Consider the following 17,314-nt stretch of genomic DNA (forward strand, 5'->3'; position numbering starts at 1 on the left):
TAACCCGACTAAATTTATGATATTGACTTTATACTTGACCTTTCATGTCTGTTTTGACCGTGAATATATATACTACTACATATTTACGGCTAAAGCGAATTATGAAAAACGCGAATACTTTTTTCATAAAAGTAAATCTCCAGCGCGTAATTTTTCAAATTTAATACCAACAATACCGTAAAAATCCATAAACACAAGAGCAAAGTTTAATCAATCAATCAATCAATTTTATTTGGTCACTCTGATATAAACAAACACAAAACAACAACAAACAGACAAACAAAATACAGAGGACCTGGAGGACGAGCATAACTTAATAGAAAAGTTAAAAACGTACAAGTACGTGCCCGTCCACCAAAACAGTCAAAACACAATAAAACAAAAACACGATATAAAATCGGGCAATACTTTTAAATTAAATTTAAAATGTGAGACGTGTATGTGTAACACAACAGTGCTTTTCCTACAAAACTATGGATTAAAAAACACTTGCTGATTTAACCTCAGTGAGAAGGTTGACAGTCACTGTTTCTACGATATAAAATCTTGGCAAAGTGGACGACAGAGAACACCTAATATAATCGTCAATCACAGCCTGTTTGGGTGTCTCAAAAATTTCGTGTCGCAATGGGACAAGGGAAAAGAGGCACACAACATTTTTGGGACACCCCAGACTCTGTAGTGATTCATTACGCATATAATCAAGGAAATTTAAAAAATGAATACATGTACTTATGAACATTGTACTTAATTTTGGCGGTTTTCGGGACTAATGGAAGACGGTTTTACGCCTGACTATTACCTAATGACAGTGGCGGCGCGTCAATAGGGCCCGGTTGTTTTTTCGGTATAATAAAAAATATTCGAAAAATACCTCAATATCGGTTGCACAGACTGTCTACACTAGCCATATTCTCCCGACATGGTTCATTTTTCGCTCGCAAAACCTTCGTCGAACGTCGACGGGGCGACGCCGATTTTGCCCCGGTTGCTCATTGTATCAATCAATCAATTTTATTCGGTCACTCTGATACAAACAAAACACAAAACAACAACAAAGGGACAAACAAAATACAGAGGACCTGGAAGATAGGCATAACTTAATAAAAAAATTGAATACGTACAAGTACGTGCCCGTTCCCCCAAAACAGAGTAAAACAAAAACACGATGTGACATCGGTCAATATCCTATAAATTCAAATTAAAATGCGAGACTTGTATGTGCTTTTCCTATACATATATACTAGCTGCCGAAAAATGGTGATGCTGTAGGCCTAGTTCAATTATATTGCAAAAATAACACAGTGACAGTGACAATTTTTTTTTCCTAAAAACAAGCTTGGTAAATGGATTGGATGTTCCATAGCAGTCTATGCACAAATCATGGATTGGGGTGTTGGGTTCTTTTGTCGTTTTCGGTTCGTTCACTTTAAAATCATTGTATCCGTTCCAATGCTTCCAACATTGATATCGAATTTTCCACGAACGACCACCATTCAGCCATTCCAACAGGTGCAGTGATCCCATCTTTTCTACGCTCTGTTCCATCATACACGACTAGATTCATAAAAGGATCGAAACGTCGCAATATATTCGTAACAGATCGTCCACCATTTAACTTTAAATCCAATCTTTTATCCATAAACTATATATCGTATTCTCTCTTTTATCTTCCACTCGCCGCGTTTGTCTCGTTTGTTTTCTGTTTCTTTTACTAAATCATCGGGGCCGATCGGGGCTAGCCCCGAAATTAAGACGACACAATGCCGACGTTTCTTACAACAACGTGTTGACATATTCACGCATTCCTTCTCGTTGGTTGCTTGAAGAGTTGATAGTTTCCTCGCCTTCGTTTTTGTCGCTTGTTTCGCTATTTGAATCAGTTAGAGACCTTTAGTCCATTTGCTTTCGATTTTCCACATTCCTTTTGAGCTCCTCACTTCTTTCCGGCTTCGCATTTCTTAGCCTTAGACCTCATAATGAATAAGGTTGATGCACTACTTCGCACTCCGTTTTCGCAGCTGCCGCTGGAACAAAAATTAGAGGTACAACGTCTTGGGCCTTATCAACCAAAAAATTGTTCACTGGAACAATCCCATGACGGAGAAAAGCGTCGGCGTACATTCTGCGCAGAAACTTGGTATAAAAAACACGAATGGTTGTGTTACAGCGAGGACAAAAATGCACTTTTTTGTTTTTATTGCCTACTTTTTGCTACCGCCCGTGACTCACGTTGGTGTAAATTTGGTTTTAGAGATCTCAAACATCTTTCCGAGCGTGCCAGGCAGTGGCGGCGCGTCAATAGGGCCAACCGGGGCAATGCCCCGGTTGTTTTTTCGGTATAATAAAAAATATTCGAAAAATACCTCAATATCGGTTGCACAGACTGTCTACACTAGCCATATTCTCCCGACATGGATCATTTTTTGCTCGCAAAGCCTTCGCCGAACGTCGACGGGCGACGCCGATTTTGCCCCGGTTGCTCATTGTATATCGTATTCTCTCTTTTATCTTCCACTCGCCGCGTTTGTCTCGTTTGTTTTCTGTTTCTTTTACTAAATCATCGGGGCCGATCGGGGCTAGCCCCGAAATTATGACGACATAATGCCGACGTTTCTTACAACAACGTGTTGACATATTCAAGCATTCCTTCTCGTTCGTTGGTTGCTTGAAGAGTTGATAGTTTCCTCGCCTTCGTTTTTGTCGCTTGTTTCGCTATTTGAATCAGTTAGAGACCTTTGGTCCATTTGCTTTCGATTTTCCACATTCCTTTTGAGCTCCTCACTTCTTTCCGGCTTCGCATTTCTTAGCCTTAGACCTCATAATGAATAAGGTTAATGCACTACTTCGCACTCCGTTTTCGCAGCTGCCGCTGGAACAAAAATTAGAGGTACAACGTCTTGGGCCTTATCAACCAAAAAATTGTTCACTGGAACAATCCCATGACGGAGGAAAGCGTCGGCGTACATTCTGCGCAGAAACTTGGTATAAAAAACACGAATGGTTGTGTTACAGCGAGGACAAAAATGCACTTTTTTGTTTTTATTGCCTACTTTTTGGTACCGCCCGTGATTCACGTTGGTGTAAATTTGGTTTTAGAGATCTTAAACATCTTTCCGAGCGTGCCAGGGATCATCAATCTTCTATGGAGCATCTGGACAATGCAGTAAAATACCGAACATTCGGAAATGTAAATGTTGCAGCACAGTTGGATGAAGGACGCGCGGTTTTTATTCGTCGGCACAACCAAAACGTCGAGAAAAACCGCCATGTTCTCGGTCGATTGATAGATGTTTTGAAGTTCATTGGTTGTCACGAGCTGTCCCTCCGTGGGCACGATGAACGGGCTGGCTCTTCTAATAGAGCTGTATTTTTTGATATGGTGGAATACACCGCATCCCTAGATACAGTATTGAGAGATCATCTTGATGCGGCAAATGTTTCGAAAGGGACATCTAAGGATATCCAAAATGATTTGCTCGACTCAATGTATAAAATTTATTTACAACATTTGGCTCTGGAAATTGAGAATTGACAGTTCCTTTCGATTCAGTCTGACGAGACAACTGACATCACGTGCGTTTCCCAACTGGTTGTGATTTTTCGGTTTGTGAAAGATGGTAAACCTACCGAGAGATTTCACAGCTTTGTACCAATCGTTGATCGCACGGCTTGCGGGATATCGGCTGTACTGAAAGAAGTGTTACAGCCTTACAACGCGAAGTCAAAATTGATAGCTCAAACTTATGACGGCGCGGCACTCATGAGTGGGTCGAAACATGGTGTTCAAGTTTATATAAAAGAAGATTTTCCTCATGCGCATTTTTTACATTGTTATGCACACCAATTTAACCTCGTTATTAAAAATATGTGTCTTGATACCCCTCTCGTCCGTATATTTTTTGCAAATGTTTCGGGGTTTTCTTCATTTTTTTCCGTTTCGCCGAAGCGCTCTGACCTCCTTTGGGAAATAAATAGCCGCCGTCTCCCAGCTTGTGCACCAACACGTTGGAACTGCCAATCACGCGTGGTGCAGGGCGTGTCCGAAATTAGGTCTGAGCTCATTGAATGTTTCAATGGCAGTCAGAGCTCTCCGGTTTGGGACGAACGCTCTGTGAGGGAGGCGGCAGGTCTAAAGCGTCTGCTAGAAGATGGTGAGTTTTCATTTTTTCTCGCTTTTTTCTCCACAATATTCTATCACGTGGATGTATTATACGGCGCATTGCAGTCAAGGCTAATGGATGGAGCGTCTGTGCAGTCGTGTATTTCAGACTTCTGCGATGCTGTATCTCGTATCCGGGAAACATTAAAATACGACGACACATGGAGTGCTTCTTTACGCCGCGGGCAAACAACGCAGCGTTTGATTTTGTCTGCAAAGGAATGCTGTGACATTCTGGTGAATCAAATAGGCGATCGTCTGCGCACTGAACACCTTGCCGCGTTCTCTTTGATGAACCCCAAAATTTTTCAAAATTTGCACGTCAATTTCCCATCCATTTGTTGGCTACTGTCTCCAAATTTTACCCCATGATAAACGTGGGTAAATTGGAAAATGAATTGCGATGTATATACACCAATCAAACTTTTTTGAACATCACATCAACTTGCGCGCTCTATGGGTTCCTCATAGATAACACTCTAGTAACTACCTTTGCGGCGTCTGCAAAATTTCTGGACATCATTTTGACGACGCCTATTTCTTCCGCCGACGCAGAGCGAACATTCAGCACGCTGAAGCGTATTAAAACGTATCTCGGAAACACAATGAAGCAAGATAGATTAAATTCCTTGGCTGTTTTATCCATTCACAGAGACGTTATTTCTGGGATGCATGACTTCAATCAGCGCGTTATTGAGCATTTTGCTTCCAAGAAACCGCGGCGTGTTGCATATATGTTCAAGCAGTAGAAGTCTAGCAGCATATGAATCTATATATATGTATATATATATCTAAACCTTATTTTAGGTTTTGTCTGCTTTCCCGAAGTTTCTGTTAATATGTCATTGTATTTATCAGGGTAAATATTGCCTTTCCTTTTGAAAGAGGTTTCAAAATAAACTATGTCTATATTAATTAATCCCTTGACTTGGACCGGTTTTAAAGACACTTTCTTATCGTTAAAAATTGTCGCTTTTGCCGATTGGTTGTTACCGATGGAATGGTTTTTATACTCGTAAAATGATGGGAGAACTTACAGCGCTCATCCTGTCCACGTAGATGGGGGTGACTTGGTCCCGCAGTAGATTGCCCCGGTTGTCAAAATGACCACGCGCCGCCACTGCCTAATGAGGAAATTCCAAATAGAAACAAGCATTAAACGATGTCGTTCAATGAACAATTGGTTGTTTTTGACTCAGGCATCGTTGAATTATTTGATATCAATAAAAAGTTCTATCTGGATAATTACAGCTTCGATAAAGTAGAATCGCATTATAAAAATCGCGAAAATTTGTAAAAAGTACCGAGGAAATACGTCAGAAAAAATCGTCATGTGGAATATAACTCCGCAATTCGGAATTTTTCGTGGAAGTGAGCGGTTCCCCATTTTTTTTATAAACGCTTTTGCAGTTAGATCGAAAATATGGTTAGATGCATTGAATCTTTTGTTTTTTTCCGATATATATAGAAATAACTGTATTGCTATCACATGCCGAGTTTTATCGGGTGATACACACGTCGCTGATAAGTATACGGGTTAGAAGCCGGTTTCAGAAAATAATGTACAGCGGGCCAGTTTGAATCTAAATTTATTTGCGCACCGCCCTTTAAAAACACTTCATTTACTTAACTTGAAGGTCCAACTCAACTGTATAACGCAAGCGAATTCTGATGTTCGATATTGATAAACGATAAATTTTTTTTGTTGACTATTATTTTGCGTAACATATATATTGTGTAACAATGGTCATATTGCCTCCAACGGTATGATATTGCTTCCCGATGGTTGCCGACCACTCTTTCACACTACGTACAGCGCTTGAAATATATTTTAACTAGATTTTCATATTACGGTATTATTGTTTTGATCTTGAAAGATTATAAAATTGGAATTTGATGAATTACGCCAGGGTGCCTAAATATTGAAAATGTATGATCTGGACAAATCTCAAATCGGACGATAACGAAAATCTCCGAGTATATTGATAGAAATGTGTATGAGAGAATAGGTTTTCTATGCACCCTTATGCACGCAGGAGGCGATATGCATGTAACAAGGCCGTCAAAGTATGGTAACCGCCGATTTTCTGTATTTTTTAAACCATAAATATACCAATTGGCAAAGACAAAACATTTCATTTATATAGCGTTAACGAGTAGGTTCCGTTTTTACAATGATAAAATTATATTATCAACGCCAATCAGCTAGGTCTTAAATTTATTTGATACAAAGAAAGCAAACCAACTACCATTACTCATACGTTCTATCGTTTATTTCTATCCACATGGCGGGATCTTTGTAACTATTTCCTGTGATTGTTAGGCCAATTGCGGAATCAAAGTTGAATAAAGGTGCATTTATAGTCAAAGCATGATTTTCGATAATTCTGAAAGCTGACGAAAATTCCCACGCACACAAAACTTCTCCGGATGAACAGTTTTTTGGCCTTGAAACGAAAGCACTTCAATAATAACGATATAATGGAAACAAGTGAGACACGGCATTTTCGAGACACTGGCCCGTATGGATATTTTCTTTTTATCGGATTTCATTGCAGAGAATCATACATCACAGCAATAATTTGGAGAGAAAAAAAAGGCAATCGATAACCTTCATATAAACAACGACTAACTATAAAGTACGAGATATTCATAGCCTAAAATTTTACAATGCTTTATCATGTCTCCACCAAACCGCGTCGACTAACTACTTTGTGACATAACAATATATACCGACTAGATGAAAATACCGCGCGCCCAACCTTTCTACAACAGGTATTACAAAAGAATTGCAAAGATACTAAAATCTGAATTACCCTTTTGTGGGTAATCATTCCCAGTTTGGGAAGCACTGTTTTATCCAGTAGCCTCGTTCATAGAAGAGAGAAACAACACGGCTAATATGGAAAGACACCAGAGCAAGTGGTTTTTAAACTTCTTAAGCCGCCGCCCCCCTTTTTGAAAAAAAGTTGAAAGCTTTTGTAATGGGCTTCGTTTTAAGATGGCACAGAAAGCGAGTTGGTCTCATAGCGTCATTGCTCACATTTATTAGGCATAAAATGCATCGGAGTACAACTTCGCCTTTATCTGTGGTAGGTATAAAGCCATACTTATCTTATATTCTCCTTCTACGGCCTACGCAATAAACGTACGCTTTTTACGCATTAAGGTATTTTCTGCTTAAACGCTAACATAACACACGTAAAATCTCATTCATCATTCACATGTAACAAACTACATTATTGCAATTAAACAGAATCAAAATACAAATAAACCCCAAAATTATCCGATTTTTAAGCATTTGAAATAACGCGATCTGCACATTTTCAAGTATTTACAAATGCCAGAACAAGGATTATTGGACATGTCAGTGGACATAAGGATCGTTTCAATATCATGTTGTTCTTTGACACGCTTTTAAATAGTCACTCTTCTCTTTGATTACTGGACCAATTGCTTTGAAATTTTCAGTGAGTAAGATTATATTTTTGCTAGAGGGCTATTACTTTTATTTTTCGCTGTGACGTCTTTAAAATTATCGCCACTAGGTGTCCATCTATTTGAGCAAAGCTCTGTTGTTTATAACATATCGTTCCTTGTTTGCTGTTCCTATAAAGAAACCTCTCAATTTTTCAAGTACGTTAAAACAACCTGATGGAAGCTTACTACAATTACACTTACTGATTAATATGATAAGATGTGATATATAAGAGATTATGATAATTCATATTGAGTGGCTACTGAATCTACCAATGTCTTTTAAATATTCAGTAATCATCTCCTCTGGTCACAACTTCTTTACAAGTGGGACGGAGAAGAATTGTGTGCTCAAACTGAGCAGTGAAGCAACCCTTGATGTCACAAAGAGGTGGACATGCCCTAACAACACCTTCGTCGCATAAATTCTTTAGAGCCATCAGATATCTGGATTCCCCAATGCGATCAAGCCATCTGCGACAAAACGCCAGGGTTCCAAAATTCTCTCCAATGACATGCAGAAGCCTTTTTGCTTTTGGTAATCTTAAGAAAAAAAGTGGAAAATCAGGCCTGATATTAATACCTATTACCTTATCTTGCATATTTCTTTGATTCTGCCTCAAAATATTATTTTAAACTTATAATATTTTTATATTGACAAATACTCAATAAACATAGGAGTATATTTATTTTACCTTAGTGGAACATGTACTTCAGCCAAATCAAAATTTTTCATGTAGTGTGAACATTCCATATCTTCTTCTATATAACCCCGTCCGGTGCTACCAAATGTTTCAATAGCGAACACTTCGCCTTCCTGAAGTTTAATATTAACAATATATCATTGATATCACTAGAAAAACATGAGAAAATTGACACAAATTAAAAAAAATATATATTTTTTTGCCACACCATACTAATGAGTTTGTAACATTTGCCAAATTGAATATCAAGTTTGCAAACTGGAGTTAACAGTAAGAAAATTTTTTTATTAAAAGATATCGCTGAGCTGATCATAATAGTTGCAGTCAGATGCCAAATTGCCACAATTAAGGTGTATGATAAGCTTTCCTTTCTCTTCGAGGTAAATAAAAAAAAATCTTATTCCAAGCAGAAGATAGAATACAAAAACACAGAGATAAACGACAGTGCTAAACACATTAAAAAATATATAAACCATTAATCGGAAGTCATTCCTTGTAAAGGTATTATAAATTATTACTTAATTACTACTAACCTCCATTCTTGTTTGGTCGTCTTCCTCTACAATCGGCACGGATTTTCCAGCGTGTATACGATATGGAGCTATCGAGTGGCCACATAGGTTACTAATCGATCTCACTGTTGGAAAATAGGAAAACAAAATCAACACATATGCCATGAAAGAGAGAGCCAACATTCCACCAATGCAAGACCATAAATCTGAATTTTGAAATCAAATTCAAACAATTCTGTTTAAGTTGACAAGCCTTTAATAGGAATGGTTGGAAAAGTGGACAAGCTCTGCCCAAGTCATTCTATATATCAACAGTATATATTCAACAGGTTCGCATCATACACCAAGTCACTAACCCAAGCTTTTGAGTATTATTTAAATTCAATTTCTTTTATTACCTTTTTAATCCACTCTGGATTATATCTTATAATGTATCGCACAGAATGAGACTTACTGTAATTTTATCACAATTGCACATTATCATTAAGTATACCTTCATATGTTTTCCCATTTAAATCAATTTCATAGGATTCCATGGTTTCTTGTATCAGTCCCCCAAGTTCACCCAGTCTAACATCAATACCTGAAATTTATATCCTTAGTGTGATAATTTGATTCCTTTTTAAACATCTAAGTTTAAAATTGCAATACGTATTTTTGCATTTCAGCAGCACACTAGTGTAAAAAGACTACCATAAATGATGAACATTCTGACAAAAACAAGAATGCAAAAATTTGCATAAGCGTATTGTTTATCAAAACCGAAAACTAGGTTATATATACATTTGGTAAAGAAAGGCACTTTTTTCATGATTTGAATAGTTTATAATTTATGAATTACAATAATACTGGAAAAAAATAAAATTTTCTCCCCCAAAACATTTTTGAATCCCTCCCCGATTGGGAAACGTTGCAGTAATGGTTTGTTGTGATGCAAACTCGCAGAGACAGGTTAAAAAGCCCATTACCTGCATTCTTTATTCCAGTATTTGTTGCAGCTTTTACAGCTTCCAAAAGTTTGTCATATTTAGGGTTGAAGGCTACTGTGAAGGCAGAGTCCACAATGTGTCCTGTTAAGAATATATATTTCAGTGTTTCATAGTGAAAGATAACTTGGTAATATATGTAATATGTAATATTGAAAAAGTCAAAATCCACAGCTCTCAAAGTGAAACACTTCACCAACGTTAATTTGCGATTTGTTCATGATTTGGTGTTGTATCTTCTCCTTCATTTTCTTATAATACAATACCGTGTTTCCCCGAAAATAAGACACAATCTTATTTCAAATTTCTTTCGAAAAATAACACTAGGGGTTATTTTGGGAGGATGGCTTATATTTTCATTTATAAAAAAAAAATTAAATTCAGGCTAGGTCTCATTTTCGGAAGCACGGTATATCATGCAAGCTTTGTTTATATGTCTAGTGACATTTTTTGACAGAACATTTCGAAAAAAGCTCTTTAATTCAGCAATAGCCAATTAAATATAAATCTGATGATCACTAGCACTCTAAAAGTACAGCTCTAAAAAAACAATCACAATTTTTATACCCAATGCAAAAAGCAAACATCACGCTGAAATATTGACAACGTTTGTCATATAAAAATAATGTTTCGCGTCCTCACCATTCACATGAGTTCCAAAATCAATCTTACATACATCGTCATACTGAAGAACAGTTTTATCTCCGGCATTAGGTGTGTAGTGAGCAGCACAATGGTTCAAGGAACATCCTGAAATATAGTTCAAAGTAGAGAACATACATATATAAGACATGTCTAATTATAGTTATCCACAACCACAACCATTCAAAAGACTAACCTGTAGGAAAAGCAAGGCCAGCCTTCAATCCATTTTCATTTATGAGTTTCCTTGAGGTCTCTTCTAGCTTCTCACTGACAAATTATTAAAAATAGCATACAATAAAAGTTGGACAAATTTATATCAGGACAATTTTTTTGATATATATTACAGAAAAAATTCAAAAATATTGGATTCTTTTTAAACATCAAAGGATAAAACAACAGAAACTACATGTTGTAAGGTTCATGGAATAAAGCTTACGTTTTTAGAAAAATCTCATTTTTGTAGAGACTGTGGAGTAAGGTAAGGTTTTCTGCATTTAAAAGAGTAATTTAGAAGATGCAATTTCTCTGAACAGTGTGTTGGCAATGGGGCCGATATAAATATTTTACAACTGAATTTGCTAATGTCACATTTTAGGGTTTAGGAGAAGATCACATTTTTGAAATAGTTTATTTTTAACAGCAAAATCTAAAGAGATACATCAGGCACTAGCCGCACTACATATAACAACTAACAAGTACAACTTTGAAACTCAGACCAAAAGATGGTTCCTGGTCCAAAATAACAAAACATCAAAATGGACAATTTTTGAAAGCTGTGATACAAGCTACTTTGGTTTTACCCTGGTACTTATACCTGTATTTATAATGCTATACGCAACACAAACTTACCAAATTTCAATCATTGTCATCCCAGGTTTTATATAACTTTGCATGTATTTTCTAACTTGTCTGTGAGCTTCAGCTGCTTGTCTGAAATCATTCCACATTTCATCGTAAGTTGTATCCAAAGCTTTCTTTTCTGCTGATGTTGTTCGCCACTCAGAAGTTTTGCTGTGAAATGAATATTATCATGATATTTATCCCCCTGAATATATATTGCACAATTTTGAAATTACAGCTCAGAAATTGGGAAAAGCATCATTTTCAATTTGAGTCAGATTTGAAGTTATATAACTAGGCTTTAATGAAAATGCACAGCGGTATGTCGTATCTATATGTTTGCTGCCTCAGTGTGAAGGTGAGTGAGATGTGTGGTTCTCATTCACTGTCAACTACATAAATCATCGAAACCTAGTAGTATATTTACCCATTTTTCTCAGGTGGATATTCCATTTCTTGCCCTCTTGGAAAAATCTTTGGATTATACAAATCAAAGATTGGTATTGTTGGAGGATCAGTCTGCTCTTTCATGCCTTTCTTCTTCTTGCGTTTACGTTTCTTTTTATTCACACCATTTTCATCACAATCATTCTTCCCAGCTGTGTCTTGTTCATCAACTAGTGATGGAAAATATATCCAAGATATCGATGATTCATTATTTTCATTAGCATTGGTCTTTTCATATACCAGTAATTACTGAGCTATGAATTAGCAGCGGATAGCGCATGAAATGGATAATAAAAAAAATCTAGTTTGATGTGATCGTGAGAAAACTGTCTGTAGCATCCTACTCAACACTTTTACAGGGAATTCACTTCATATGCTTATGCAACTCTTTTTTAATTTAATATTTATCTCACCCAAGAGCATATCATCAAATCTTAATACCTCTAGGCACCGTGCTTCAATCATCGGTTATATAAAAAAATTTATCCACAAATACTCCATATTTCATAATATTTTCTAAAAAAATTTTCACAATAACATAGTGAATACAATGTTACTTGTTCAAATACGAAAATTAAGCGAAATTAAATGGAAAGCCAGCAACTAAAATAACCACCTCCAGTAGAAAAAATTCTTAACTGACCTGTCTCACATGAATCTTTATCTACAGAGATCGAATTTTCACCAAACTGTTCTATCATATCAGACACAGGATTGGATACTTGTGTAGAAACGTCATCAAATCCATCCTTCTCTGGGTGATCTGTCAACAACAACATGGAAAAATAAAATTAGAAGCACACAAATATTAGTAATTCAAGATTTCATTCTCAACATTTTGCACAACCACCTCTACAAAATTTACATAATTTGGAAACATTTGTGTAGACAGAAACAAGACTGAGCTATGCAATCACTCAAAATAATAGTCAAAATTCAACCCATGGAGTGAAAGTGAATCTATCTCTCAATTTTTCTAATGCTGCAAATTTTCGGAAAAAAAAGAGTGTAAAATATTGAGAATATTTTGAGACTAGACAGTAGACACCATTTTATTCAAAAATGTAGTTAGAGACTTTGGTCCATTACTTTTCGATGGAATAGGACAACCACTTTCGTCCAGTTACCAGCCATGTCCGGTATGGGATTACCTTAGTTCAGTAGTTAACCAGTCAGAGTTATTTGCTTCAGATACAAAATACAGTGGTTCCCAAACTGGGGGTCGCGACCCCATGTTAAATAACATAACATAACAACCTCAACATAAAAGTGAACATTTTCATGTTGCAATATTACATATTTAGACGTCCTAGCATAATAAAAGACACTTAAAAGATGTGATTCCGCAAAAGTTTCTTCCTATTCAACTTTCCTGCTTTATTTTCAAATTAATAATGGAGCAATCTGTTATATGTTAACATCGAACTAAAAATAAAAACACACTGTTGGAATATACTAAATAAGATTTTAAATTTATGTATATTTAGAAGAAATCTTATATGACCGATGTATCGTACGCTTCCTTACAATCTACCACGTTTTATCAAGTCCGCCTATCTTTTGCCAAAAAACGTTATAATTCTGATCTGAGAGATTTTTACACCGTGGTTTTCATACGATGCAATGTGTTATCAAATCTTCCGAGGTTCCCCCGATTTTCTGGCGCATTGCCGGACTTGTTCAAATATTTTTGCGCCAGTTTTCACTGTCACCGCTCACTTGCAGTCGATATACAGGTACATTGTTCCCATTGAGGTTATTAAACTGATATACAGTACCGGTACTCATTTTCGAAGTTTGCTCAAACGTTTCTAGTTGTGGGGTCGCGAGTATCTGTGGGCTTTGATTCTGTGAAAACTGGGGTCGCGAAAAAAAAAAGTTTGGGAACCACTGCTCCAATACAATGCAATCATACGACGCTTCATGAATGTATAAAGATTCCCAATAGCTGATATACTGGATCTAGAAGTTGTGCAAGGGTTAACAAATAAGTTTAATTAAAGAATAGAAATAAGCACCTAAATTCTTTTTCTTCTTCTTGCGTCTTTTCTTCTTAGTTTTTTCATTTGCAAATTTCTCTTTCGAAACAATTTCTTCTTCCAACTTTTCTTCAGGTTTTGCAAATTTTTCTGTTTCATCAACTGATGGCGGATAGTCCACTACAGCAGTCATATTTCAGTATTTGCCTGGTTTGGTTGTCAGATATTGAAGTAACCAACTTTCCTATCTAGTCTTAAAACTGTAAAGCAATTCATACAGTCATAAGACGGTATGAACAGATGACAGTTCTTGGAGGAGGTTACGACTTTTTTCCACCTTACTTTTTTAGACTTAAGTCGATGACTATTATCTTTTTATACAACTCAAATCATCTGAAAAAAATTTTTTTTAATGAAAAATAACATAAATAAAATAATATCAAAAAGAATTACCAACAGTAAATTACTAATATGTTATGCAGGGTAGTTATAAAATGGCTATGTCCCATATGTCCGCTATGTCCCTACTAAAATGGCTATGTCCCATCTAAAATTGCGACTCCGATATTTCCTACTAAAATGACTATGTCCCTACTAAAATGGCTATGTCCGGTATGTCCCTCCTAAAATGGCTACCGGTACGTCCCATCTAAAATCGCGAATCCGATATTTTCATACTAAAATGACTATGTCTCTACTAAAATGGCTAGATCCACTATGTCCCTACTAAAATGGCTATGTCCCTACTGAAATGGCTATGTCCCTACTAAAATGGCGATATCCCTACTAAAATGGCTATGCCCGCTATGTTTATACTAAAATGGCTATGTCCCTACTAAAATGGCTATGCCCGCTATGTTTCTACTAAAATGGCTATGTCCGCTATGTCCCTACTAAAATGGCGGTGCTCCCGAAGTGTGCGAACCAAGATGGCGGACATCGGAACGTAACATGGGTAACAGGTTAGGGTTAGGCGATAAATTTTTTCCAATTTTCCTCCTTTTAGTACTATTATCAGTTCGAAGACTAGCCAAGAGCCTCCCGTAGTATTTATACCTAAAATTATGGCCTAACCCTAACCTAGTACACATATTACATTCCGATGTCCGCCATCTCGGTTCGCATACTTCGGGAGCCCCAAAATGGCTATGTCCCATCTAAAATCGCGAAACTGATATTTTCTTACTAAAATGACTATGTCCCTACTAAAATGGCTATGTCCGCTATGTCCCTACTAAAATGGCGATATCCCTACTAAAATGGCGATGTCCAGTATGTCCCTACTAAATTGGCTATGTCCCTACTAAAATGGCGATATCCCTATTAAAATGGCTATGTCCGGTATGTCCCTCATAAAATGGCTATGTCCCATCTAAAATCGCGAATCCGATATTTTCCTACTAAAATGAATATGTCCGCTATGTCCCTACTAAAATGGCTAGGTCCGCTATGTCCCTACTAAAATGGCTATGTCTCTTCTAAAATCACAATCCCGCTATGTCCCTACTAAAATGGCGATGTCCACTATGTCCCTACCAAAATGGCGATGTCCACTATGTCCCTACTAAAATGGCTATGTCCCCACTAAAATGGCTATGTCCTTACTGAAATGGCGATATCCCTACTAAAATGGCTATGTCCCCACTAAAATGGCTATGTCCCTACTAAAATGGCGATATCCCTACTAAAATGGCGATGTCCACTATGTCTCTACTAAAATGGCTATGTCCGCTATGTCAATACTAAAATGCCTATGTCTCTACTAAAATGGCTATGTCCCTACTAAAATAGCGGTCCCACGTGTACTACTTGTCCCACGTGTACCCCTCGTACCACGTGTCCCACTTAACCCACATGTACAACCTGTACCATGTGTCCCACTTGTACCAAGTGTATCACCTGTCCCACCACTTAAGTGTCAAGTGTACCACGGACAAGTGGACCACTTGCCCCATGTGTAACACCTGCCCCACCTTTCCCCTTTGTCCCACGTGTCACAATTGTCCCACGTGTCACACCTGTCCCACGTGTCACACTTGCTCCACTGGTACCACGTGTCACACTTGTTCCACGTGTCCCATTTGTTCCACGTGTCCCACTTGTCACATTAAATATTTATAAGAAATGTTTCCTAATTCAAATTTTTAATTGGGATACATACATTAAAAAACGATTAAAGATATACCGATACTGCTTTTATCGCCGATATCGGTTCCGATCCGATATCGACACGGCTATATTCCGGCACTAATAACCCATGTCATAACATGTTCCGCCGCAACACTTTTTTAAACAAATTATGGTAGATTTTGCAAACGTGTTTTACCCCGGTTTCATGCGTCTCATCTCGCTTTGGTTATTTTAAGGAAAAAAGAATTTGCAAACTACGATTCAACATGTTTCGGTTAAACATTAGGATTCATCCTGCATTCTTCTTTCACGTCGAAGATACATGAACGCACGCCTTCAGTCACTTTACCGCGCAATTATCCATTATTATGTCACAATCTGATTGTTTGTTGTAAGACAAGTTTATTGCACTACACCAGCAGATAAAACGTCAAGGACTACGTCTTTGACGACTTATTTAACTCTGAGGCGGATTGTTAATTCTGAGAGAGCTAAAATGAGCAGGGGCTCACGGCCATATTCAGCAGTACCACACACATTTCTCATAAATCGTTTTCGCTCTGACCAAGTTCCGGACAAGCATAGAGAGAGATTTATTTCCACAGGCAATGAAAACAATATCAATAATTTTAATAGTAATAGACTATCCAATTTACACATTGTTTTGTGTTGGCCAGTAAATAGACCGTTGAAGGTAATCGAGGCTCCTGATCAATTTTACACTGTTATTGAAAAGTCGGAATTGGTTGCTACAATATAAATATAAAAAAGACGGAAAATGAGTCAGCAGATATCTTAGTTCCATGATTCGACACTAACAGCACATTGTGATAGAGTTCAGAGGACATGTGTAAAATATATATTATACCAGTGCTAAACTGTAATCTAATACATTACAGATCACCATAACAGAGTCGAGCTCAGTACAAAATATAAATACACAATAGGAATAGCACAGACACAATAATGAAAAAAAAATTGCAACAAGTCATTTTCATAAACGGCAGAAGAACAACGTTTCCTACCAATTAGATCAGACATGGGCAAAGTACGGGCCGCAGGCTAAATCCGGCTCTCCGGGTGATTCAATCTGGCACGCCTGATGCTGCCTAACTGAAGCTAAATTTTGATGTTAAATTTAGTTTTGGCATGAGGCCAATTGTTTTACACTGTTTCTTTTGTAACACTGTGAATATTGTTCATAAAATGTAACTTTTTACGTAATACTTACATGGCCCGCCAGTCTAGAGGGGAATAAATTTTGGCCCCTGGTCCAAAAACCTTGCCCACATCTGAATTAGATCAAGGGTGATGTATATCTATTATCTTCACACACATTTCTCAAGAAGCGTTTCACGTTTTCGCTCAGACCAATGTCCGGACAAGTGTAATCACAGATTTTTAGTTTAGTTCCACAAGTACTTTTAGCGCT

At 37.2% G+C, this 17,314-nt stretch overlaps 1 protein-coding gene across 1 annotated transcript; it reads right to left on the bottom strand.

The window, feature by feature from the left end:
• Positions 1 to 7,369: 7,369 nt before the first annotated feature.
• LOC120343195 (methionine aminopeptidase 2-like) lies at positions 7,370 to 14,149 on the bottom strand. Its single transcript, XM_039412330.2, has 11 exons — positions 13,792 to 14,149; positions 12,417 to 12,536; positions 11,754 to 11,943; positions 11,336 to 11,497; positions 10,680 to 10,753; positions 10,484 to 10,591; positions 9,824 to 9,925; positions 9,349 to 9,438; positions 8,877 to 8,980; positions 8,335 to 8,456; positions 7,370 to 8,182 (listed from the first exon to the last, which is right to left on the bottom strand). The coding sequence occupies exons 1-11, from the start codon at positions 13,943 to 13,945 to the stop codon at positions 7,930 to 7,932; spliced, it is 1,479 nt and encodes a 492-aa protein (XP_039268264.2). The 5' UTR covers positions 13,946 to 14,149; the 3' UTR covers positions 7,370 to 7,929.
• Positions 14,150 to 17,314: the final 3,165 nt, after the last annotated feature.

Source organism: Styela clava, chromosome 3, assembly GCF_964204865.1.
Source record: "Styela clava chromosome 3, kaStyClav1.hap1.2, whole genome shotgun sequence".
NCBI lineage: Eukaryota > Metazoa > Chordata > Ascidiacea > Stolidobranchia > Styelidae > Styela > Styela clava.